Source organism: Thamnophis sirtalis, unplaced genomic scaffold, assembly GCF_051295495.1.
Source record: "Thamnophis sirtalis isolate CommonGarterSnake01/CBP01778 unplaced genomic scaffold, rThaSir2_p1.2 scaffold_11, whole genome shotgun sequence".
In the NCBI taxonomy this organism is placed as follows: Eukaryota; Metazoa; Chordata; class Lepidosauria; order Squamata; family Natricidae; genus Thamnophis; species Thamnophis sirtalis.
Window position 1 is genome coordinate 5,503,244 of NW_028261391.1, and position 27,030 is coordinate 5,530,273.

General features: G+C 40.6%; 1 protein-coding gene across 4 annotated transcripts; it reads right to left on the reverse strand.

Moving 5' to 3' along the window:
• Nucleotides 1-1,298: 1,298 nt before the first annotated feature.
• LOC148043468 (cytochrome P450 2J2-like) lies at nt 1,299-27,030 on the reverse strand. Of its 4 annotated transcripts, none has more exons than XM_087725114.1 (10): nt 25,016-25,186; nt 21,050-21,203; nt 12,343-12,354; nt 10,046-10,195; nt 9,672-9,832; nt 8,911-9,087; nt 7,845-7,986; nt 2,867-3,054; nt 2,166-2,307; nt 1,299-1,483 (listed from the first exon to the last, which is right to left on the reverse strand). In XM_087725114.1, the coding sequence occupies exons 1-10, from the start codon at nt 25,184-25,186 to the stop codon at nt 1,299-1,301; spliced, it is 1,482 nt and encodes a 493-aa protein (XP_087581240.1). The 4 variants fall into 4 exon arrangements, with proteins under 4 accessions (XP_087581240.1, XP_087581241.1, XP_087581239.1 ...); XM_087725115.1 differs by lacking the exon at nt 12,343-12,354 and adding an exon at nt 14,118-14,125 and having other exon boundaries at nt 21,046-21,203; nt 25,016-25,183; XM_087725113.1 differs by lacking the exon at nt 12,343-12,354.

Below are 27,030 nucleotides of genomic sequence, written 5' to 3' on the forward strand. Positions count from 1 at the left end.
GGATATAAATTGTAATCTGGGACTTAGGGAAAAGACCTATAAATCTTATTAATAAATTTCTATTTAGAGATGGTTATGAAGGTATAACCGTTTTTTGGGCCTGAGGAGAGGAGAAGTGAGATAAATAGTAAATAATTTTTAGTTAACTACAATAATAACAAGGAAATGTTAATGGATAATATATAATGATAAATACAGGTGTGTTGTACTAATAAAAGCAAATTGGACAGAAGCATTAACTTGTGAGTTGGGGGGGGGGGGAGGAGAGGGAATGTTAGATATCCCACTAACTGACTTTCTTTTAGAATATGTTTTAAAGATGTAAAGTTATGGCAGACTTATTGAGATTACAAAAATATGCCAGTAGGTGATTGTCTCTTCAAATATAAATGATTTTAGATAAAAACACGTTTAAGTAACTGTAATCATATGAAAATTGTAGTACAGTGATAGTAAAGTACATAAATTCTAAAATGTACAACTCAATTTGAATGAAGTATATGTAATGATTGTGGAAGAAACGCACGAAATGTATCTGTAACCAATTGAAACGCCTTCCTGAGAGACCGTCTCCTGCCAATTACCTCCCAAAGACCAATTCGATCGCACAGGCTTGGCCTTCTCCGGGTTTCATCTGCCAGCCAATGCTGGCTGGAGACCCCCCGGGGGAGATCCTTCTCTGTTGCTGCTCCGACCCTCTGGAACGAGCTCCCTGTGGAGATCCGGACACTTACTACCCTCCGGGCCTTCCGTAAAGCTACTAAGTCCTGGCTGTTCCGGCAGGTTGGGGGTTGTTGAAGTACCCACCCCCGTTTCAATTGGGACTGTTGCGGATTTTTATTATTGTTTGTATTGTCTTATTTATTCCCCCCCCCTGTTTATTGTGAGCCGCCCGGAGTCCTTCAGGATTGGGCGGCATACAAAACCAATAAACCTAACCTAACCTTCCACAAGATGTAACAAAAGATGATTCTTTTTCTTCTTGTGTTTTTGTTTCATAAAAACAATAAAAAAGTTTTTAAAAAGAAAATAAATGCAATAATATGTTTTATTGGCACCCAAAAGGAAACAATTATACAGTATGATAAGCTTAGTTGGTACATTTTTCACCCACACCCACCTAGGTTTTGGTTGACTTTGTTGGGGATGTTGTGTGAGCCCAGCTATAGGTTGAAGAAGCTTCAGCATTGAGTAAACAGAAGCAAAATGCAATATTAAGTGAATAGGTATATCAGAAACATTTATCATATGGAATTGCTACTCTGTAACTGATGTTATGCCTTTTATGATGTTTAATCTTAAGATTGTAAGGGAATAGCACACAGTTTGTAAGGGTGTGGATTTATCATCACTTTTTCAACAGGTTCTTCATTGAGCTTTTTCACTCCTTCAGGCAACCGGAAGCTGAAGACCCTCAACAGGCTGGTCAGAAAGATGAAGATCTCAATTCTTGCTAGCTGTTCTCCCAAACAGGAACGTAGACCTGTAGATGAGACAAAGCATGGATTTGTGGATAATGATCTGTTTTCCATGGTGTACACCATCACCAAGGAAATCTGAAAAGATTCATAACAGATGAAAGAGATTTCCATGATAACCCTGGTATCTTCTAGCAGATTGAATTCCTAGAGCTTTTTTTCTCCCTTTTAGTTTGTCAGAGAGATGCCCTTAATTCAGATTGTACTAGATGGAAGAAACTTTCAAAGACATAGTTAAACATGCATGAAAAAAGTAATCTAGCAACTATATTACTTATTCCACAGTGATATAGATGGAGAAGAGGGAAGAGGTATGAACACAGTCTGTGGGAATTCCTTTTCACAAACCAAATACCTATTCTTGTTGTTATTTGTTTGCTACATCTGTCTGTCTGGACAAAAGTTGGGCTAACAGTCTGCAAAACAGCTTTCCTTTATGTCCTCCTGAGAGTAATTGCTGCTGTAGCATTGGACTACATTTGATTTCTTTTGCTCAGGGATTTACCTCTAGGTAAGATTACTATTCTTTTGCACATCAAAGTTTATAGCCTAGGGGGAACTTCAGGCTCTCTAGTTTTGAAACCAGGAGGAAGAAGGGTTCAAACTATTCAAACTACGATGACCTCAGGGGTGGTAGTGCTGGGAATCTTCAAGTTAGAACCTGCTTTGGAATCATGGATGTAGTACCTATTCCAAAGGGCAGAAACTCTTTCCGTTCAATGAACTTCCCATCCTTATCTAAAAAGTGATTTGGGTTGAATTCTTCAGGTGTCTCCCATTGCTCAGGATCAAGAAGGACAGAGCGCAGGTCTGGCATAATAATGGTCCCCTGTAAACAAAGAGATGATTAAACAGAGCAGTTTCATAGTTTCAAAAGGGAAAAAAGTATAAACAATATTGATGAAGCTTTTGGCTTTAGCTTGCCTTTATGGAGCCATATTTGTTCATTTCCAGAGCGGTTTCAGACAGCAGTAGTCCCCAACTCTTTAGCTTCCTTCCTTCCATCCCTTCCATTAAAACTGAGAGCTGGGTGCATATTTATCACATGAAATTGCCCCGAGAAATGGACAAGAAACATGTCCACATATGACTACAATTCTGAACTTAAGTTCAACCCTTTAATCTATTATCCCAGAGGTGATATTTAGCCAGTTCGCGCTGGTTCGCGTGAACCAGTGGTGGAAATTTGGCCTGGATCACCGACCCAAGCAAGTCCATCCATTTGTATTAAACACATTATGAATCCCTCGCAAGAGTTTGTTATTCTTCTTTATTCAATTTTGCATGATTGCATTGGCAGTTCCTGAACAGAGAGCTTCTATCCCAGTGTCATATTCTGATTTTCCTTCCGTGTTGGGCTACTGGTGTGCAATGAACATGCTTTTTACCTTAGGAATATGGTAGCCCCTCAACTTCACATCCTTTGTACTTTCTCTGGGAACCCCAACTAACAGGACATTTTTTAAACGCTGCATTTCATGAATCACGGCATTGGTGTAGGGCAGCTTCTTCCGATTCTGATAGGAAATCAACGCCGAGGAGCCAAACACATCTTCAATTTCTCTCTGGATTTTCTCTAGAAAAGAAATGATGGAAATAGAAGCTTTCTTTGATTCAATCAGGCCTGTTGCCACCAATGTTCTTTAAGGGATCTGGCCTTCACCTTTAAGTTATTATCTGCTTCTGAGCCCCATATCTAATGGGATTCCCACATTCGCAGCCCCAGCCAGGCCTTCAACTCCAGTCAACAGCTCATTGATTCTTTTTTAAAAAAAAAAATATACTTTTTTAATTTCCATTTTCATAACATACAATCACATGTATACTATTACATAGCCAATATCCTATTGTATTAAGTAGTAATTACATCAGTTCCTCTTGTCATCAACACCCAGAAAGATAAAAAACCCATTATTAGCTCTTCTGCTCTCCATACACCTCTTTCTTCTACCTGTCTCCTACCTCCTTTCTTCCCTCCATCATCCTTTCCTACTCTACTTCCCCTTCCTTTCTCCTTCTCCTCTCTCTACATTCCACTCCTACTTATCCTCCTCATCTTCCCCCCTTACCCTCTCTCCTATCCCTCTCTTCCCATCTTTCTTCTCTCTTCTGCTTCCTACTCTTCCTCTCATTGGTGTATTTCTGCTTCTGAGCAAACTCCAGTCTATGCTGATGTTATTTATGCTTCCATATCAATATACTTAACATATCTTAGTTTTAAAGAAAAAATAAGAGAAGACAGTATACATGTGCAATCATATTACATTAAAATCTAACACCCCTCGTCAAGCCTAATATACATCCCTCCCTCCCACCCTCCCACCCACCCCCACCCCCAGCCTTCCCTCCCCCGACTTCCCAAAACCCATACACAGTATAAATCTTTAACAAAATATATAAAATATATTGGAAAAAAAGAATAGAAAATTGATAACATCCTCCTGGACCCACAGCTGACCTTTGACCACCATCTGTCGGCTGTGACCAGGGGGGCATTTGCCCAGGTTCGCCTGGTGCGCCAGTTGCGACCCTTCCTGAACCGGGAGGCTCTCACAACAGTCACTCGTGCCCTTGTGACCTCTAGGCTGGAATACTGCAACGTGCTCTACATGGGGCTGCCCTTGAAGAGCATCCAGCGACTGCAGCTAGTCCAGAATGCGGCCGCGCGAGCGATTGTGGGTGCACCTCGGTTCGCCCACATAACACCTATCCTCCGCGAGCTGCGCTGGCTACCTGTTGGTCTCCGGGTGCGCTTCAAGGTGCTACTTACCACTCATAAAGCCCTTCATGGTAGTGGATCTAGGTACTTGAGAGACCGCCTCCTGCCAATTACCTCCTCACGACCCATTAGATCACATAGATTGGGCCTCCTCCGAGTTCCATTCGCCAGTCAGTGTCGAATGGCAACCACGTAGAGGAGAGCCTTTTCAGTAGTAGCTCCGACCCTTTGGAACGATCTCCCCGTGGAGATTCGTACCCTCACCACCCTCCAGACCTTCCGCACAGCCCTCAAGATCTGGCTATCCCGTCAGGCCTGGTGTTAAAGATTGAAATTCATCCCCACCCGAATGATGAATGTTGTTTCTATTTTTAATTATGTATTGTTTTTATATGTCACTGTCTGTATTCCCTTCCCCACAAGTTGTAAGCCACCCTGAGTCCCCTCAGGGAAAAGGGCGGCCTATAAATAAACTTACAAATTACAAATTACAAATTACATTGAATTTAGCTCCTCCTTGCTAGGCTAACTTTAAACAATTTATATCATTCCTGATCTTAATTTATTTTTTTTTTATTTTGTTTATTTATAGGCCGCCCTTTTCCCTGAGGGGACTCAGGGCGGCTTACAATCAAAAAAGGAAGGGGAGTGTGGGACAATACGAAAAAAGAAATGTGCACAAAGTAAATTAGACAATAAAACTCAACATTCACTCAGCATTCGGGAGGGGCGAAATAAGATTATCCCCAGGCCTGACGGGTTAGCCAGTTCTTGAGGGCTGTGCGGAAGGCCTGGACGGTGGTGAGGGTACGAATCTCCACGGGGAGATTGTTCCATAGTGTCGGAGCCGCAACAGAGAAGGCTCTCCTCCGAGTAGTCGCCAGTCGGCACTGACTGGCGGATGGAATACGGAGGAGGCCAACTCTATGCGATCTGATGGGACGCAGGGAGGTAATTGGCAGAAGGCGGTCTCTCAAATAGCCAGATCCACTACCATGGAGCGCTTTATAGGTGGTGAGTAGGACCTTGAAGTGCACCCGGAGACCAACAGGTAGCCAGTGCAGCTCACGGAGGATCGGTGTTATGTGGGCGAACCGTGGTGCGCCCATGATCACTCGCGCGGCCGCATTCTGGACTAGCTGTAGTCTTCGGATGCTCTTCAAGGGCAGCCCCATGTAGAGCACATTACAGTATTCCAGCCTAGAGATCACAAGGGCTCGAGTGACTGTTGTGAGGGCCTCCCGATTCAGGTAGGGCCGCAACTGGCGCACCAGGCGAACCTGGGCAAATGCCCCCCTGGTCACAGCTGAGAGATGGTGGTCAAAAGTTAGCTGTGAATCCAGGAGGACTCCCAAGTTGCGGGCCCTTTCTGAGGGGTTTAAATTTTGTCCCCCCAGCCTGAGTGATGGTATGGTGGTCAAATTTTTGGGAGGGAAACACAACAGCCACTCGGTCTTGTCTGGGTTGAGTATCAGCTTGTTTGCTCTCATCCAGTCTTTAACGGCTTCCAGTCCCCGGTTCATCACGTCCACCGCTTCATTGAGTTGGCACGGGGCGGACAGATACAACTGTGTATCGTCCGCATATTGGTGATATTTTATCCCGTGCCTTCGGATGATCTCGCCCAGCGGTTTCATGTAAATGTTAAATAGTAGGGGGGATAGGACCAACCCCTGCGGCACCCCATAAGTTAGGGGCCTCAGGGACGATCTCTGCCCCCCCACTAACACCGACTGCGACCTGTCCGAGAGATAGGAGGAGAACCACCGCAAGACAGTGCCGCCCACCCCTATCTCCCGCAGTCGTCGCAGAAGGATACCATGGTCGATGGTATCGAAAGCCGCTGAGAGGTCCAGGAGAACTAGGATGGAAGCATGGCCTCCATCTCTAGCTCTCCAGAGATCATCAGTCAATGCGACCAAAGCGGTTTCTGTGCTGTAACCGGGTCTGAAGCCAGACTGGAAGGGGTCAAGATAGTTAGCTTCCTCCAAGGTACGCTGAAGCTGGAGAGCCACCACCTTCTCAACAACCTTCCCTACAAAGGGGAGGTTGGAGACTGGACGATAGTTATTAAGAACAGCTGGATCCAGAGACGGCTTCTTCAGGAGGGGTCTTACCACCGCTGTCTTAAGCATAAGCTATCTGGAATTTCTTAGTCCCATATTTATTTTGTATATAATCAATCCATTTTTTCCAGTCTCGTTTATATCTCTCGTTTGAGTGGTCCTTAAGATATGCAGATATTTTAGCCATCTCAGCTAAGTTTGTGACTTTCAATGTCCATTCTTGAATTGTAGGCAAATCTTCCTTCTTCCAGTATTGTGCCACCAACAATCTAGCTGCAGTTATTAAGTGCAAAATCAGATTAATCTCTACAGCTGTACAATCAGTAATTATACCTAACAAAAATAACTGAGGGGTAAACTTTATCCTTTTTTTAAGAACATTTTGCATAACCCACCTTATTTTTATCCAAAATGCCTTAACCTTTTTGCAAGTCCACCATATATGAAAATATGTAGCGTCGAGAGAATCACATCTCCAGCATTTGGGTTGTAAGTTCGGATACATAGAAGCCAACTTTTTAGGATCTAAATGCCATCTATAAAACATCTTATAAAAATTTTCTCTCAAGTTTTGGGCTTGTGTAAATTTTACATTTCTTACCCAGATTCTTTCCCATGTATCCAACATTATTGGTTCTTCAATATTTTGAGCCCACTTTATCATACAGTCTTTAACTAATTCTGTTTTGTAATCCCTTTTTTATTAATACATTGTATATTCCGTTATATGCATTAAACTTTGATCTCCTATTTGTTTAAATAAGCTCATTGATTCTTATTCCACAACTGGTAGAATAATGGGGCAGGGCCTCCTGGTTGGACGGGGGAGGTGGACTAGATGACCTACAAGGTCCCTTCCAACTCTGTTAATCTTTAATCCGTAAAAACTGTCCCCCATCATATGTTTCCAAAGGGCTCCAAATCTACCTCCAGTCACTGATCTCTGATCTGGCCATATATGTCATTATCAAGGCCCCCTATTGACTCTCTGGGTTGATTTTTTTTTCCAGCTCTCACCAGCTTGTCATTCTTCTTGGCTGCCTCCAGCTCTGACTCAAAGTTGGATCTTCATTATGCCTCCAGTAGCCTTCCACTCTTCTGTCAGACTCATGGCTAGATCTCCACCTCCCCTCAGTCTCTTGTCATGTCCCTCAATGCTGCAGACAATGATTCAAGGTTGGCTGTACCCCCCCCCCCAACCCAAATCTGTTCTTGCAACGGCCATTTTGGTTTTTTTCAGGCAATTTAAGTTTAGGCCTGAAACAAATAAGAAATCTGAAAGCCAAGGGAGATTACTACGTTGAAATTATTAAATGTTTCAGAAATGATTTCTAGTTTTTAATTCCTTGATGAATATTTTATTTAGGATTCAAACAAGGCTCTCTGTTTCCTTACTTAGCATATGGCCGGATTTCCGCATGTACATTCTTTTCTTTCCTTTAGTCCTGCTAAGTTCATTCTCTTGCTTATAGAATCAAGAATCTACATAGGAAAATTATTATGAGGAATATATTTCAAATAATTCCTGGGTATTTTAAAACCTGAGAGTGACTCTTGTTCCATTAGCCATGTCTGTCTCACCTTGGATGTCAGGATGATTGGTCAAGAGGAGCAGTGCCCACAATAGAGTACCAAAAGTTGTGTCTGTTCCAGCCAAAAAAAAATCAAACATACACTGAGCCAGGTTCTCTTCATCATAGGTAGAGTCAGGGTCATTCCTGGTCTGTTTAAAATGAAAAATGAAATTTACAATGAATTCTATGCAGCTTTTTTTTAATTACTTTTGTTTCTGTGTCACAAGTCGATGCAGGAGAGCAATAATTAAAGTGGTAGATTCACAGTAAGATATTATCTTGAGAAACTGAATACTGCACAAGCCAGAAAAAGGGCCTCTGAAAACATCTCCAGACCTGTCACATCCTGGGCATAAACTGTTTCATCTTCTTACCTCTAGATGACGCTGTAGGGCAGGGGTGTCAAACTCGATTTCATTGAGGACCACATAAGAGTTGGGTTTGATTGTGGGGGCCCAGGGTGGGTGTGGCCTGGGTGGGCATGGCTAGCTTGATGTCACATGCTGGGGGCACCTATGGTGGCCTGAATGCTCTGCCAGAGCAAACAGGCTCCTGAGCTCAATTTTTGGCTGCGACAACCTCCTGCAGCCCTTTTCCAGCAAAAATACAATATTGTATTTTGCTTTGGGAAGTCTTTAAGAAGATGTTGGATAGCCATTTGTCTGAAATGGTATAGGGCTTCCTGCCTAGGCAGGGCTTTGGACTAGAAGACTTCCAAGATCCCTTCCAACTCTGCTATTGTATTATTGTATAGTATTCATTTAATTATGAATTAATCAAAAATCCCTGTTAATTCTTTTCCTTCATAATGGAACGAATGGAATCTTCAGGAAAAAAGGGGGGAAAGAAATGATAATCAGACATGAGAGGAGGACAAACGAAAATAATTCCAATTTTCCCCAGAGAATCTCCCTTGTCTAAGGAGTGTTCATGATTGAAAAGGTTCTACATTCAGAAGAGAAGCTAAATGAAAAAGAAAGAAAATCCAATAAAGACCATTTCAGTAACTCCTCCTATTTCCTTATAGAGAGTAAGATTCCTTGCCCATGTATTGAACCACAGTAAACTCATACCTTCTCTATCTGTAGAAGATAGTAATCAATGAAATCTTGTGGCTCATGGAGAGATCTGAAGTCCTTGTGTTTCTCTATTTCTTGCTTTGCAAAGGAAGTGATCACTTCTATAGAAGCAAAGGCCTCCTTGTGAGGGCCTGGGAGGTAGCTCATTAATTGTGGTAACACCAAAAGCATCTAATTGAAATGGAAATTGGAAAGGTTATTTATTTATAACCCACCACAATTAAAAAAACAGCTCAACAGATATCTCCCATTGTTCTCAGCAGCTCACAGTAATCGACAACCCTTAATAACCAAAGAAAGCCACTGCAACAATATTAAAACATGGCAAACAATGGTGGAACATCTTTTGCTAAAGCTATTGAAACATGGGATGGATAGCCAGATGCTGGTGATAACTGAAATGTGGGATTCATCCATAGGCAAAATCACTTTGGGGTGGCTGTTAATGCACCAGCCTAGAAACTGAGATACTCTGAGTTCTAGTCCCAACTCAAGCACTAACTCAACTGTATGACACTGGAAGAGTTCTCCTCTCTCAGCCCTGGGAAGTGGGCAATGGGAAACCACAACCGAAATCTTGACAAGGAAACTGCAAAGACTTGTCCAGGCTCTCACCTAGAGTCAAGACTGATTCAAGGACAGACATACCTACTGGACAATTTCCAAGGCTTCCTCCCTTCATTCCATTCATGATTCCATGGAATTACTGATGGAAAATAGGTTTTGGCAGAGCTTTAAAATAGAACATGACTCACCCCATTAAAAAGGCCACCAGAGAATTTCACAATATTTTCAAGAGCTTTAATTAATTTCTGGAAGTTCTCATCTTCAGGAGAAAATTGATGGCCAAAAGTCAAAGCGCATATGACATTAGAAACTGCATTTACTACTGGAAATGAAGGGTCAAAAGGCTCTCCTGCAAACAAAGATATTTAAACAAAGATATTTCATAATGAATTTTTAAAGAACAGAAAAAGAGAAGGAAGGAAGGAAATTGGGAACTCTGTCAATTCTTTCAAAACTAAAAAGAATCAAATCAAATAATCTCTTTTTCTTTAAAATACTCAGAATAAAAAAGATTTTGCCCATCACCTCAAATTTCCCAAATTACCCATTACCCCAAAGAGACCTTTTGTTTGTCTGAACATCTCCACCAGTCTCTGAGCTCCGTCTTCTATCTGATGCTCAATGCTTTTGTTCCCCAGGCCCAGCTTCCGCAGAGACGTGACACCAATGTGACGCTGCTGTTTCCAGATGTGGCCATTGGAGAAACCAATTCCTGAAGGCATCAGCAGACAATGATAAATTATTCCTGACAACATTCATGTTTTTTTTAAAAAAAAAAAAAACACTAGTCCAGTACTTCCCAAATATCTCTTTGGATTTCAGATGGGAATACCAAACCGTTATGACATGTAGCCATTTTGTAAGATTCTGACTGTGCTGGGTTTTTTTCTTACAAAAATATTTATTCCTTTTGGAAGTCACATGGACACTGGGAAGTGCATGTGGCATGGTGACCACAGATGCATTGCTTGTTAACCTTATACAATGGACATCAAGACCTTCTAAGATGATGTAAACGTTCATGTATACAAACATATGTTATAAGCTGGAGGGATACAAAACAATGGAAGAAATGAAATAACACTGTGTTACTTTAGTATGCGTCACTAAATTAAGGAAATATATATACACAAAAGAGAAATGTCACTCACACAACTTCACGGAATCTCCAGAACCATTAAGCCTACAAAATTGAAATTTGGCATGTATGTTCCTCTTGCCTTCTAGGTCCTTGCTAAGAAAGGATTTTTCAAAATGACCACCAGATCATTAGTATTTCTTATATTATTATTAACACAATAATAATAAACATTATATGTTCTGCTCCCCCTCACAACCTGAAAATAACTCTTTTCCAATTGCCACTTGGATGTGGCCAGTGTGTGATTCAACTGGCCTGAGGGCTGGGAGTTTGATTTGATTTATTATATTTGTATGCCGTTTGGACACGATCAATGGGGACAGCCTGTGGGAGAGAAGGGGGTTAGATAGGAGATGCCTCTGTGGGGCAAGCCTAAGGGAGAGAAGGGAATAGGAGAGGTGAGACATCTGTGGGACAAGCCTGAGGGAGAGAAGGAGATAGAAGAGGATCAATGGGGCCAGCCTGAGGAAGAGAAGGGGATAGGAGAAGAGAGGTCTCTATGGGGGAAGTCTGAGGAAGAGAAGGGGGAGAGGAGAGGCCTCTAAGTTTGTTGATGCCCATTTGAGGGAAAATATTCTTAGAAAGGTTCATGGAAGAGATAAATCAGGACAATATAAAAGCGCCTTTTCAATTAAAATATAAGTAAGTTATATTATTTATAAAGAATTCTAATTTCTGTGGGAGCAATTGCTTAAATGTAGAATTCACTAAAATTTTGGTTTCTTCTTAATCATATATTGATCAGAAAATGGGGGAGAAATTTCAACACATCAATAACGGCAAATTGTCTCCCTGTAATTAAGAAAACATTGCAGGGAAGACAGGGTGACCTGGATCAGCCTTTGGCTGCAAGATGGCAAGAGGAACAAGCTAACCAAGCAATCATGACTAGGAGTAAAAATAGCTTGAATTTTCATAATTATGATATGAGAAATACTAACTACCCTATTTAGCATGTGCTAAAATAAGCCCTCCCCTGAAAATAATCCCTCCCCAAGATTTTGCAACACAGTGCTTCCAGTTTGGGCGTGGTCTGAGAGGGGTTGTTGTTTTTAACAGCTCCGGATCCTTGGCTGCGTTAAACTGTCTAAACAGTATCCATCAACAGTTTGATTACCTCCTCTCCGGGCAAAGGAGGAGGAGGTGAGTAAGCTGTGTTTGGGCAGCGCTCCATTTAACTCCCCCAGAACATAAATCTGGGGGTGGAAAGAGGGAGCCACTCGATAACATAGTGGATTCTCTGCTTCAAGAACTTCTTCTTCTTCTGCCTTTTTTGCAGAACAAAGGCACACGTCCACCCTCAGCTCAAGGATTGATTTATTACTGATTCCAATATGGGCAGAGCTGATACAGGAGAACTTCTAATTGTATGTATTAAGACTTTAACTCCATTTTTTAAAGAATTCCTTCTGACAAACTGCTTGCTAGAAATACACAGAAAATGGCGCCGAACAGCTTTGTAAGGGAGGGGGGTCAGGCTCTGATGCTACAGATTTTTACGGAGCTCAGAACATTTAGAGATCATTAAATCAGTAGTGATTTATTACTAAACTAAATAGTAATTGCTGGACAAGCGGCTTGCCTGGATTTAGTAATTGGGTGGAAAAGATTAAATGTGAAATGGCTTCTAAGCAGCAAAAGATTGCCTCTAATGCCTCTAAGAGCGAGATAATTCTCCTGCTCCTGGAACTAAATTACAGTCACTATACCCCCCCAACCCCTTCCTACCCCTGCAGGGGAGCTTTTGACTCGAGAAATACTGCAAAAAGACCTAAGCGTGGCCTTAGCCGAGGCCTTAAAAAAATCATGCAGCTGCGATGGAAATTAAAATAAAGGAAGAGATATCTGCTGCCCATAAGGAATTGTCAGAAGAACTTATGGACTCAGTCCAGATTCGGAACCAACAAATTAGAAATGATATTTTAGAGGCTTTTAAGTGCCTATCTGGTTATGTATCTGGAATCGAAGATAAATTGGAAGCTCTTAGTGATTCCAATATTAATCTGGTAATGAAAATGGATGTGGTTCAACAAAAGGTTGGTGATGCAGAAAATGAAATTATAATGTTGCAGTATAGACAGATGGAATTTGCCTTAAGGATAAGAGGCCTCAAAGAGAAAAATCAAGAAAATTTGAAGCAGATTTTCTCAGAAGCCTTTGATCAATTGATGGGAAGGTCAGGAAGGAATTTTGATTGGCAGATTGACAAGATATATCGTGTTAATTCCTGGCTCGCCAGACAAAAGCAACTCCCAAGAAACATTGTGGTGTATTTTGCTATGAGAGATATGAGGAATTTGATATTGCAAGAGTCTTACAAAACTAAGCTTCAAATTGGAGGTCAGGAGGTGACTGTTTTGAAGGAAATACCACCCAAAGAGAGGAAAGACTATGCCTTCTTAGTCGATGAGCTCAAAAATAGTCAGCTATAGTTCAGATGGGAGGCCCCAGCCGGACTAGCAGTTACTTACCAAGGGCAAAGATATCGTCTTAACTCAGTATGGAAGGCTCAAGATTTTTATAATAATATACTGAAGGCTGGACATCCCCCCCTCCAGGACCCAGAGGAAGATAACAAGAAGGACAGGATAGACAGCAAGCCACCCAAGGATCATCAAGGCTGGACCAACCTCCTCTCTCAGAACTAGAAGGAGAGAAGGAGCAAAGACAAACCCACGTAATTACCAGGCGAATGGAACAAGAGTTAAAAAAGCAAAAAGCTTTACAACAAACACATGTTACTGTCCAAGAATTCACAGGTTGTAGTTCAGAAGCAGTGGGTGGAGCCAGGCCGAAAACCAAACTATAGGATTTCCAGATGGCTCTTAAAAAGCTTCAGGGAGCTAAAGATGACAACTAAGTTTTTAACCTGGAACGTTAATGGTTTAAACTCCCCACAGAAAAGGAAGAAAATAAATCATTATTTGAAACAATTTAAGAATGACATAATTTGCCTGCAAGAGACTCATATTAGATCAACTGACCAGAAATATTTGATTAATACAAGACTTGGACAATACTTTGTAGCTTCTGCTCCTGAGAAGAAAAAAGGTATAGTTATTTACTTAAGAAAGTACATGAAAGCCGAATTAATTGAAGCAAACTCTCAAGGTGTCAGGCCTGCAGCGGTTCCTTTAAGAATCTTTGGTCTGCGGCTTCCGGGGGAGGGGCTTGCCGCCGTCGGCAGCTTAACAAAGCTGCCCTCAGAGTTCTGGTTCGTATATCTATTTAAGATCTTAGATATCTCTTTTTTCAGGCAAGAAAAAAGTAGGGAGGGACACAGCTAGTTAGAATCCTCTTTGTAGTTCGCAGCCCTTTTTTTTTTTTTTGGCTGCGAACAAAAGAGAAGGATCAACGTAAGCTGAGTCACTTACTCCGGCCAGATCTTCTCAGCTGTTTTTTTCAGCTCAAGGCGAGTTACCCCCCCCCTCAGGACAAGCCTTTGTAATTAACTCATTTAAGATCAATCCGAGCAGAGACCATACCCGTGAACCCTTTTTTCTCTCTATTTAAAATACCAGCTTCAATTTTATATAAAGACTCCTTTGTTTAATTTTTTTTTAAAAAATGGCGATTTTATAGCTTCCGCATTTGCTATATCTTCAACTTCCTGGCACAGAATTAAGGAAATAACTTTTTGCAAACCAATTAGCCCCATTCCCTCGAAGATTTCTTTTTATCAATTGCCAAAAGTTTACTGAAACTACCTTATCTCAAATCAACGTGAGCAGAGACTCTGTTTGCTTTCCTCTTATAATGGCACCGAAATCGAAGCAGCCCAGACGTTCTTTTACATCTCAGGCATTCGTTACAAAGCCGCAGCCTTTACCTTCCAAGCCCCCTACTGGAGACTTGTTAACGAAAGAATTTCTTTTTGAGACTCTCAAAGAATTTAGAGAGGAGATGAAGCAACTTATTACAGATTTATGTGACAAGCTTGATACCAAGATTGCTCAAACAAGGGAGGATATGATAAGAGTCATAACTGTATTGACAGACTATGTTGCTGGAATGGAAGATAAGCTGGAGCCCCTGGAGGAAGCCAACTCCAACCTGACATCTAAAATTGAAGTGCTACAACAGTTGAAAACGCAGAAAAACAACTCGTTATGACAAATTATAAAAAGATGGAGCTTGCTTTAAGAGTTAGGGGATTACGTGAAAATGAACGGGAGAACTTGAAACAGACTTTTTCAGAGGCTTTCAGTCGTTTGGTGGGAAGTCCGGGACTTAACTTTGATTGGCAGATCCAAAAAATTTATCTCCAGAATTCGTGGGCGGCAAAACAGAGACAGCTTCCGAGAGACAAAATTATATATTTCGCTACAAGAGAATCCAGAAATGCGATACTTCAAGAGTTTTATAATACCAGGCTGCGAATTGATGGATAGGACTTGATTGTTTTCAAAGAAATACCACTCCAAATGTTAAGAGCTAGGAGAGACTATGCTTTTCTAACTAAAGAACTCAGAAATCATCAGATACAGTATAGATGGGATGTGCCATTTGGTATTATAGTTACATTTGATGACCAAAAATATCGTCTTAACTCTGTTCGGGAAGCCCGAGATTTTTATTATGAGACCCTAAAGGCGGGACCTTGAATCACCTGGACTTGGAGAAAGAAAAAGAGAAGGAGAAGAGAAACAACAAAATACACTATTACAAGACAGGAAGTATCGCTTTCCCATTCCGGAAAAGCAGAAGACCAGAGAACAAGGATCTAGCCGTGCTCCCAGACAAATTGAAAATAAAGTGGATTGTAGCAACATCTATGAACATCAGCCATTGATTAAGGAGATATTCATGAAACCTTTATAAACATCTTGCTATATTAAATAGCCTTAAAATGATATGACTTCTTTGCAAGGAAATTATACTAAATTAACTGATTTAAAATATTGGCTTAATTCTCAACTTGAACAATACTCTGTGACTTTTGTTTTGCATAAAATGGTATAGTTGTATACAGATGAAGAGACATTAATGCTGAAAGAACTGATGCTGATCTCCTTGGGAAAAAAAAAGACTTGATGGATAATTCTGAACTTTTATATAAATTATTAATGAATTATTTTCCAGGGTGAGGAGGGTGGAGAGCTTGGTGTTTTTGGATCGTGGTTCAGGTTGGAGGGAGTTGGGAGGTGTGATGTAGATGGGAGGGTAGTGGAGGTTGAATTAGAGCTTATTTTGAGATAGAAAATAAATTGATTTTTGTATAAACTGTTATTTGATTATAATGCCTGGAAGGATACACCCAGGGAATCTGTAGGAAGGCGGAGCATATATGAGAGGAGTACGGATGAAAATAAAATATATGTATGTGTATGTATATGTGTGTGTATATACATATATATGTGTATATGTATGTATATGGACACGGATAGAGGCAGGACGAGAAGAGTTGGAAAAGGAAACTGAGGGAAGAATTTGAGATGTGTTTACAAAAGGGACAAATTAAAGGTTTGGAATCAGACAGATATTTAGATAAAGAAATAAGGCCCCTAGCTAGAGAAGAATTCTATCTGGTTAACTTATTTGGTTTCAATACAGTTTGAAATCCTGCAAGCAATAAACTAACTGAGATTAGGAATGACGTACATTGCTCAAGTCTTAATAATGATGGGAAGCTGAGCTCCACGTAAAGAGTTTATTGATTTTTTCCTCTTTTTTTATTTTATTATTTCCTTCTTTTTTTCCTTTTTTTATCTCTTAATTTTTAATGTACTTGGTTTTAATATACTCTAGACTGTGTTTGATAAAAAGCTAAGCTGGGTATGGGATTTGGGAAGTCTGAAGGGGGGTAGGGAGGGGGGATCATAGGGGGGAGGGGGGTGGAGGGAGGGGGGAAACATAGTTTCAATTTTCAAAACAACAAGAATGCACTTGTATACTGTTGCTTTTTTCCTTTCTTTTATTTTCTTTTTTTTTCCTTTCTCTCAATTTTAGTATAAAATACAAATCGAATATACTAATGAATAGCAGAAATACACCGAAGTGAGGAGTAGGGGGAAAGAAGATGGAGGAGCAGAGAGAGAGTGAGAGGGGAATGGTAGGAGGGTGAGATGGAGGGAGGGGGAGAAAGGAACGTTAGAGGGGGAGGGGAAGTAGAGGAGGGGATTGTGGAAGGGGAGAAATGAAAGTTGGAGGGGGAGAAAGAAAGGGTGTATGGAGAGTTGAAGTGTTATGTTGGTTTTGTATTTTGGAATATAAGAAGAGTTGTGTTTATTGTTTCTTTAATTGCACAGTATATAAGTGACTGTATAAATTGAAAATGAAAATGAAATAAAACATCTAGTCTAAGGAAGAATCTTTGGTCTGCCACACTCTTATTAAGGTGGGGATTTAGCAAAGGGTAGAATGTGTTGTTATCAAAATAAAAAAATCCTTTCTAGAAGCTCAAGGTCATCTTTTGTCTCCCAAACCTTTACACCTGACCGGAAGCAGTTAGGCGTAGACGCCAGCATGGAAGAAGATTGGACCATGTGATGGACTGTGGGTGTGGGGGCAAGATCATGAACTTTTAACTGGGTGGGATTCTGATGTAACTTCCAGAGTCGGAATCCCATAGCACTATGCCAACATGCCTGCTTTATTAAATTGGAACTTTAAGCATAGTTTTGGCTTTGACTCTGATTTAATTTTACATGGTATTTGGAACGCTTACATAAGGAAGATATATTGCATTAGAACTGGTATTAAAAGGGAAAAAGATACTTCTAATGGGAATATATGCTCCCAATCAACAACAAGATAAATTTTATAAAACGCTCCATACTAAGTTAGTACGTTGGGACTATAGATCCTGCATATTGCTGGGTGACTGGAACGGTGCTATGTATACCAAGAAAGACAAGAAGGGTCTCTGGCAAAATATCCAAACCCGAGCGAAACTACCCAAGTCCTTTTTCGATATGATAGATGATTTCGAACTGAGAGACATCTGGTGAGAAAGGAATGCAGAAGAATATGACTTTACATTTTTCTCCGATAGGCATCAATACTTTTCTAGGATTGATTTTATACTAACAACCAATTATTTGCTTTCTAGGGTAAAGAAGATGAAGATATGTTCCAGAGCTTTATCAGATCATAATCTGGTTTGGATGGAATTGGAATTTGGGACGCAAGCAAGGAGGACTTGGAGATTGAATGAAAACTTATTTAGATATGAGAAAAATATTAATGAATGTAAAAAATTGTTAAGAAAATATTTTGTTTTTAATATGAATAGGGGTACATCTATGGAAATGGTTTGGGAGGCAGGTAAAGCATATATGCGAGGAATTCTAATAAATTTAAATAGGTTACATAGACGTAAACAGGGGGGGGAAAGAACCGAACTAGAGGAAGAAATCAGGAAGAGATAAATTTAGAGAAAACAAAGATGCTAGTTAAAAATATGAACACTAAACAAAGGGAAGAATTAGAAGGAATGACAGGATGTGAAATAGTTAAAAAAGTTAAATATCTAGGAGTCTATATCTCAACCTAAAATGTGAAACTATATGTATAATTTTGAGCCACTATGGCACAGCATTCAGACAGAGATGAAAAATTGGGGAAAATTACAGTTATCTTTGTTGGGAAGAATAGCAGCAGTGAAAATGAATGTTCTACCTAAATTTTTATTTCTTTTCCAAATGATACCAATACTTTAAAAAGATGCAAATTTACTAGAATGGCAGAAGGGCATTAATAAATTTGTATGGGCAGGGAAGAAGCTGAGAATAAAACTAAAAATAATGCAAGATGTGCGTGAGAGAGGAGGCCTGAAATTACCCAATTTAAAACTATATTATGAAGCAGTAGTTTTATCGGTAATTAGTGACTGGATTAACTTAACAGATGATAGAATACTTAATATATATATTTTTTTTAGATAAGGTTTTATTTCTTTTAAAAAACACAAATATTTCATCATTCGTCAATCATTAAAACATTGAAGTACAATTTTTTTGTATGCCCCTCCCTCCCTCCACCACCCAACCCCCCTCCTCCTTCCCCCCCCCCCCCGACTTCCCAGAACCCGTACACGGTATGGATTTTTAACTAACACAGTCTAAAATCTATTGAGAAAAAAGAAATAAAGAAATTAATGACATTCTACATTGACCTTAGCTTCTTCTTACTGAACTAACTTTTAAAAGTTTAAATCATTTCTGATCTTAAGCATAGGCTAACTGGAATTTCTTGGTCCCATATTTATTTTGTATATAGTCAATCCATTTTTTCCAGTCTTTTTTATATCTCTCATTTGAGTGATCTTTAAGATATGCCGATATTTTAGCCATCTCGGCTAAGTTTGTGACTTTCAATGTCCATTCTTGGATTGTAGGCAAGTCTTCCTTCTTCCAGTATTGCGCCACCAACAGTCTTGCTGCAGTTATTAGGTGCAAACTCAAGTTAGTCTCTACCACTGTAAAGTCAGTACATATACCTAGTAAAAATAACTGAGGAATAAACTTTATCCTTCTTTTAAAAATATTTTGCATAACCCACCATATTTTTATCCAGAATGCCTTAACCTTTTGGCAGATCCCCCATAGATAGAATACTTAATATTGAAGGGCATGATTTGGTATATGGTTGGCATGCTTACCTGCTATATGACAAAAAGGTAAATAAGAATTTTAAAAGTCATATTTTAAGGAATGCTCTACTGCGGGTCTGGAAAAAATATCAATACAAACTAAATGATAAGATACCCATGTGGGCAATTCCTAGACACACAGTAGAAAACATAAATATAGTACAAAAACAGGATGTAATTACATACAGACAGCTTCTCGCTTTAGAAAGAGGTGTATTACAATTAAAACCCTTGAATGTACTAAAATAGGAAAAGGCAATTCAAACATGGTTTTAGTATGGGCAGTTACAAGCCAGATGGAAAAAATATCAAAAAAATCGGTTTTATGCAAAATGAGGATAATTTACTAAAACAAATTAGGGATCAAAGTCCAGTGCATATAAAGAGACTATATAATGCATTAATAGAAATGGATTCGGAAATAGAATTAGTTAAAGATTGTATGATAAAGTAGGCACAAAATTTTGAAGAACCGATAATGTTGGACACATGGGAAAAGATTTGGGTAAGAAATGTAAAATTTACACAAGCCCAAAATTTGAGAGAAAACTTTTATAAGATGTTTTAGAGATGGTATTTAGATCCTAAAAAACTGGCCTCTATGTATCTGAATTTACAACCTAAATGCTGGAGATGTGATTGTGCTGATGCTACATACTATCATATATGGTGGACTTTTAAAAAGGTTAAAGCATTTTGGATAAAAATATGGTGGATTATGCAAAATGTTCTTAAAAAAAGGATAAAGTTTACCCCTCAGTTATTTTTGTTAGGTATAATTACTGATTGTACAGTTATAGAGACTAACTTGATTTTGCATTTAATAACTGCAGCAAGACTGTTGGTGGCGCAATACTGGAAGAAGGAAGATTTGCCTACTATTCAAGAATGGACATTAAAAGTAACAAACCTAGCAGAGATGGCTAAAATATCAGCATATCTCAAGGACCATTCCAATGAGAGATATAAACTGGAGTGGAGAAGATGGATTGACTATACTCAAAATAAATATGGGACTAAGAAATTCCAGATAGCTTATGACTGAAGAAACAAGGAATGATATAATGTGTTTAGAGCTAGCCTAGCAAAGAGGAGTTAAAGTTCAAATGAAAGATGATAGTAACTTTTTTTAAGTTTATCTTAGAATATCTTTGTTAAAAATTTATACCCTGTATTGGTTCTGGGAAGCCGGGGGGGGAGGTTGGGGGAGGTTGGGGGGGAGGGTAGGGGGAGGGAAGTAAATATTTGTAAAAGTTTTTTTTTCAAAATTTTCAATAAAAAAAATTTGCAACACAGCAGCAGCCCTGAGGTGACCATGCTCGCCACCTACTGCACCTCAAAAATAATAAGACCTCCCTGAAAATAAGGCCGTGCTTATTTTGGGGGTCAAAAGAAAACAAGACCCTGTCTTATTTTTGGGGAAACACAGTGTATAATTGTGTGAGGGGCCCTTGGTGCTCTCTGAGCTTGCTTGTTTTCTTGCAGACGTTTCATTAACCTAACTTGGCAACATCATCAATGGTAGAATATCTAAAGAAAAAAAATTAATAAAAAACAATCATATGTGGTTTTATGCATTACATAAAGAAACATCAATAATTACAAAAGGAAATGCAATGTCTACATCAATTTATCAATGAAATGAAAGAAGATTGTATACAATGGAAATGCACCATAATGTAGGGTAAAGCGTATTATAGCAATAGTTCTATTCCTTATCTCATAACTGTAAATCATTTTATTAGCCCTTACGTTCCCCCACTTGCTATACATATTATCCCCACAAATTGCAACAGTGTGATAGCTATTTAAATACAATTATTTCTACTTACCCCTTCTATTTGCCATGAAAGCATCGTGTGGTCGATAAGAGAATTCTTCTGGGAAACGGTCCATTCCTTCTTTCACAGTTTTGAACCCAGATAGCACTACCATAAGGTAATGTCCAAACCACATGGAGTATATATTTCCATATTCTTTTACATGCTATCAAGTGAATCAAAGTTGTGAAATGTTACGATCATATGAAATAGATTATTTACAGCTAAGATGCCACCAGTGTCTTCCCTAAATCCTCAGTTCTAAGACCTTTCACCATATTCAATTGTCTGCTCTTTAGAAACTTATTTTCTCTCCCTAAGATTCCTGCAAAAACAGCGGTCCATTTCGTTTTTCAGCATCTTCCTTTGCCCCCCTGCTTTTTTCAGCCATCAATTCCCGAACCATCCAACTGATAGTTATATTGACTGGACAGTCTACGCCAGTGATGGGGAATCTATGGCATGTGTGCCAGAGGTGGCGTGCAGATATTCTCAGTCATCCAGATTATGGATGTCCTTGAGATGCTTTTTCAAAAGGCAACTGGACTTTGTTTTTCTTTGAAGACATTTTGCTTCTCATTTGAGAAGCTTCTTCAGTTCCCCCTGGATGATCACACTCTTAGACATGAAGAAAAATACATGGCTAAATTAGCCTCTGAGAAAGGAGCACACGTCTAGAAGCAGATAGTGAGGTTTTCAGCATGATTCTGCAAATATTTTTCAAATCACTAATCTAACACCTGTCGGACACAGCGGTGGGGATGGAGGAGGCGGGGGGCAAGGCGGCAGAGCGTGGCAGCGGTGAGAAGCAACATCCTCGCTGCTGTGTCTGACAGGGGTCTCACATTTATGTCCATCATAGACGTGAGACACCTGTTGGACACAGCAGCGGGGATGGAGGAGGCAGGGGTGAGGTGGCGGAGCACGGCAGCAGTGAGGAGCAACATCTCTGCCACTGTGTCCAACAGACATCTCGCGTTTATGTCCACCATAGATGTGAGACACCTGTCGGACACAGCAGTGGGAATGGAGGAGGTGGGGGGTGAGGCGGCGGAGTGTGGCAGCGGTGAGAAGCAATGTCGCCACCACTGTCCCTGACAGGCGGTTTGTGTTTATGGCTGCCATAGATGTGAGACACCTGTCGGACACAGCGGCAGAAATGGAGGAGGTGGGGGGCAAGGCGGCAGCCAGTGAAGAAAGAGGAGAGGAGGAGGAGGAGGAGGAGGAGGAGGAGGAGGAGGAGGAGGAGGAGGAAAAGGAGAAGGGAGCAAGACGGGGCTCCTGGTGGGGGGGGAGAGGAGAAAGGGAAGGGGGGCACAGAAGGCAAAAGAAAGAATGTGCCAGCCCGCCAGCAGAGGCAGGTAAAAGACCCGCTTCTGCTGGTGGGCTGCCCCTCTCTTCTCAAACAAGGCTGCCCTCCCTACCTTTCCCCCTTCCCTCTCTTCTCAAACAAACTCTCTCTCAAATTGAGAGAGAGTTTGTTTGAGTGAAGAAACAAACACACATGCACACGAACAAATTACTCACAATAAAAAATTACTTACAAATTAAATTACAATAATTTTCAATTCCTCCCCCCTCCCTCCGTCTGACACACATACCCATTCCAGCTGTGTCACAGAGGATTTCAACTCTCCTCTTGTCCGCCATGATGAACATGTAAAAAGTGTAAAAAAAAAAGGCAAAAGCTGCTGCTGCCAGAGCAGGAGGAGGCGAGAGAACCACGAGCCTCCTTTGCATAAGGAATTTTTCACCTTTTAACCCTTGCTTAACTCTGCTCAAGTGATCATAAAGATAGAGTAAAGGAGGCGCGTGGTTCTCTCGCCTCCTCCTGCAGTTAAACACTAAGCAGTCATCCACTGTGAGTCTGGCAGCAACTACCTCTGCCTTTTTCCTTTTAATTTTTTTTCTTTTCATCATGACAGTGGTGAGGCCCTGCCTCCCCTGTCTCCCCTGATTGCACATCCCTGATATAATCATTATCTTTGAAATCATTCCATTAGCAAACATTTCTTAGTAAGATTGAACTAGAGTCTGCCTTCTAAAATACCAGTCCATCCCTGTGAAGTTTCTTTCACATTCTGCTGTTTGTTTGTTTGTTTGTTTGTTTGTTTGTTTGTTTGTTGGATTTATATACCACCCTTCTCCTAAAGGCCTCAGAGCAGCGTACAACATTAAAAAAAGACATATTACAAAAGTTAAACAGAAAATTAGATAGAGTATCCAAAAACAAACCCAATTAATATTAACAATAACATTTTTAAAATTTGATTAAAATTAACAATAATCAATCATTTATTTTATTTTGTTCAGGCCAGGCTGGCTTGCTTTAAAAGTCAACTTTTTAGGGCATGTCAGAAGCAGTTCATTCCAGAGGGAAGGCGCTCCCACAGAGCAGGCTTTCCCCCTGGGGGTCGCTAGCCGACACTGTCTGGCTGACGGTACCCTGAGGAGGCCAACTCTGTGGGATCACACTGGACGGTGGGAGGCTACCGGTGGCAGTAGGTGGTCTCGCAGGTATCCTGGGCCTAAGCCATGGAGCGCTTTAAAGGTCATGATTAGTACCTTGAATCGCACTCGGAAGACAACCGGCAACCAGTGCAGGCTGCCTAAAAGGGGCATAACATGGGAGCACCTAGGTACCCCCATGATCACCCACGCAGCCACATTCTGGAACGTTTGAAGCCTCTGGATGCTCTTCAAGGGCAGCCCCATGTAAAGAGCGTTACAGTAGTCCAGGCAAGAAACGACGAGGGCATGAGTAACTGTGCACAGAGCATCCCGATCCAGGAAGGGGTGCAACTGATGTACCAGGCGAACCTGGTAAAAGGCCGCCCTGGTCATGGATGTCAAGTGTTCTTCTAAACTAAGCTGCATGTCCAGGAGGACTCCCAGATTGTGGGCCCTCTCTGAGGGCACTAAAATTTCTCCCCCTATCATCAAAGATGGAACAAGATGCACAAATCGGGATGACAGAAACCACAGCCACTCAGTCTTGGAGGGATTGAGCTTGAGCCTGTTCCTCCTCATCCAGATCTGCACAGCCTCCAGGCATTGGGACATCACGTTGAGGGCATTGTTTGGGTGGTTTGGGGTAGAGATGAAAAGTTGGGTATCATCAGCATATTGATGATACCATACCCCAAAGCCACAGATGATCTCACCCAGTGGTTTCATATATGTGTTGAACAGGAGGGGTGACAGAACTGACCCCTGGGGCACCCCACAAGTGATGCACCTTGGGGTTGATCCCTGCCCTCCAGTCAACACAAACTGTGACCAATCCGACAGCCACACACATCCCTGCCCCTGCCCTGGGTTCTTGCCTGGTGAAACGCCCGGAAGCCTGGTGGGCATAATTCACTAAGGGGAACACCCCCCTCATGGCCCAAGCAGGTCTCCATAATACACACCAGGTCCGCTCTACCCTCTTGTATGAGGTTGTAAATGAGGGGACCCTTATGTACCACAAACCTGGTGTTAAGAGACACCAGCTGGAGACCAGGGTCCTGTAATCCCGAGCACCCAGGGGTGTGAGAAGGGTGATGAGGGTTGGAATGCATGATTGCTCTTAAACAGCAAACCTGCGTCCCCCGAACATAATTTGGCCCTCAGCACCCACCATATCTGCCTCTCCCACAAATAGTAGCGATGGTAAACCCCCCCCAATGGAATGCCTTAATGTTTCCCCGGAATCCCAACCCTTCCCAGCAGTCCCAACCCGCGCCCATTAGTTAGCTCTGGCCTGTGTTCTGTGAAATGTTGGTGACCAGGTCTCAGCTTGAATATTCTGGCTCAATGAGGAACATAACTAATCAAGCGTCATGACTAGCACTTAAATTCCTCATCATGAAGGAATATTTCATGGATTCATATTAAGCAAATATTCACTTAATACATTTGTTTATAGTGATGATACAAAGAAAACAATTAATTATTATTTTGTATATGACTGGATTACTGTTTCTAATTAAATACCTTACGGAAGTAATCTTCGCGAAGCCGAAACCCGTAAGCCCACAAGGTCCCAATGAGAGGTAGAGCCAAAGGACCAGGAGGCAAATGTCTTCGGGACCAGAGTTGCCTCAGGAAGAAGAGAATCAGCAGAGCAAGCAGCAAAACGAACAGAAATGTCCCCATCGCCATCATTCTCCTGCTGCTTCTATGTTTCACTGATGGGAAAAGATTGGCAACATGCCTTTTAATACTCTGTCTAATGAGCATTCATACTTTGTGAGCAAGATGTTATCTTGCTCACATAATGGTTATACCATAATGGTGCAGTCCTTAAAGGACAAGGAGGGATCAAATTATAGGTAGAAATCTATAAGTGTTTTGAAATACCTGTCTAAAAATGATCTCACCATACAAGCTGTATACAATCCTCTGCACATTAGACCATATATAGCTGATCTTGGGGATGAAATATTTGGATTCAAGGGGACAGAGAAAACATTGCAAATATTGAGATTGTTAGTTTGCTACATGGTTGAATCTCGAAGATGCTTTTTCAAGAGGTCCTTTTGAGAAACAAGAATGTCCAGTTTTCTCTTTAAAAGGTATCTTTGGGGCAACCATGACCTGGATGGCTGAGAATCTCCATAGACCTTTACATGGTAGAATCATTCTTTCCTGAACTTCATTAATGGCATAAGGAGATCAACCCTATAATTTATGAAGTCACGCAACAGGGTAAAAAGTCCCCAGAATATATTAAGTTTGTTGATGCCCATTTGAAGGAAAATACTCTTAGAAAAGTTCATGGAAGAGATAAATCAGGACGATATAAATATGCATTTTCAATTAAACTATAAGTCATTTATATTATTTATAAAGGATTCCAATTTTTTTTCTTTTTTTTCTTTTTTTATAAAAATATCAAATCAATGCATGAACATTGTGGCACCCGGGCAGCATATGTTCTGATACAAACAAAATTGATCAGATTAAATATTATTATTACATTCAATAAACTTATATAATTCCAATATAGCAATATACATCTATATTAGGTTGCAATCTTTCATTATTCAGTTATTCCAATTATTACTTTCATTCTTTCAAACAAAAAGTATAGTACATTAATATTCCCTTTCTTTTTATCACTTAGCCTAGCTTTTAATCATATCACCCTATAAAAAGCTTTACCCTTCTTTCCCTTCTAATGTCTAATCATTTCAGCTGCCTACAAAAAGAGAAAGAAAAAAGCATAGAGAGGGAGAGAGAGGGAAAAACAATTCAAATCAGCAACTGACAGAAGGAATCATCCTTCCATCATCACTTGCATGCTTTATACTTTCATATAAAGTATTTTAAAGAAAAAGAAATCGTTTTATTATCCCTTACTCCTCTCCTCCCCTTGCTATATATATTATCCCCACAATGTCAGCATTTCAAGTATCATGTAGAATTAAATCAGAGTCCAAGGCAAAATGATCCTTAAAGTTCCAATTTAATAAAGCAGACATCTTAGCACATTGCTGTGGAATGCCAATTCTGGAAATTACACCAGAATCGCACCCCGTTAAAAGTTCATGATCTTGGCCCCACACCCACAATCTATCACATGGTCCAATCTTCTTCCACACTGGCATCTCCACCCAGCTGCTTCCAGTCAGGTGTAAAAGTGCGGAGACAAAAGATGACCTTGGTCTTCTAGAAAAGAATGACAACAATACATTCCACAATCCTACTCCTGTCTATTCCCCTCTCCCATCAACTATACTATTGAAACAGCATAATGAAATAAGAGGAAGTGTGGCAGGCCAAAATTCTAAAAGGAATATAATTGCAGGCCTGACACACAAATTGTAACAGTGTGATAGTTATTTAGATACAATTCCTTATTATTTCTACTTACCTCTTCTCTGCCCTACAGCTGTCAGGAAAGCATCCTCCGGTCGATAAGAGAATTCTTTGGGGAAACAGTCCGTTCCTTCTTTCACAGTTTTGAATCCAGATAGCACTACCATAAGGTAATGTCCAACCCACAT

What these genes read in the sequence shown, in the direction of transcription:
- LOC148043468 (XM_087725114.1), bottom strand. Translation starts at nt 25,186, where the DNA reads ATGATGGCGATGGGGACATTTCTGTTCGTTTTGCTGCTTGCTCTGCTG. An exon ending in CAATCATCCTGACATCCAAG is followed by an intron (nt 3,055 to 7,844) that starts GTGAGACAGACA and finishes TTTCTTTTCTAG; the next exon opens with AGAAAATCCAGAGAGAAATT. An exon ending in GGGGCTACCATATTCCTAAG is followed by an intron (nt 2,308 to 2,866) that starts GTAAAAAGCATG and finishes CTTTGTTTACAG; the next exon opens with GGGACCATTATTATGCCAGA.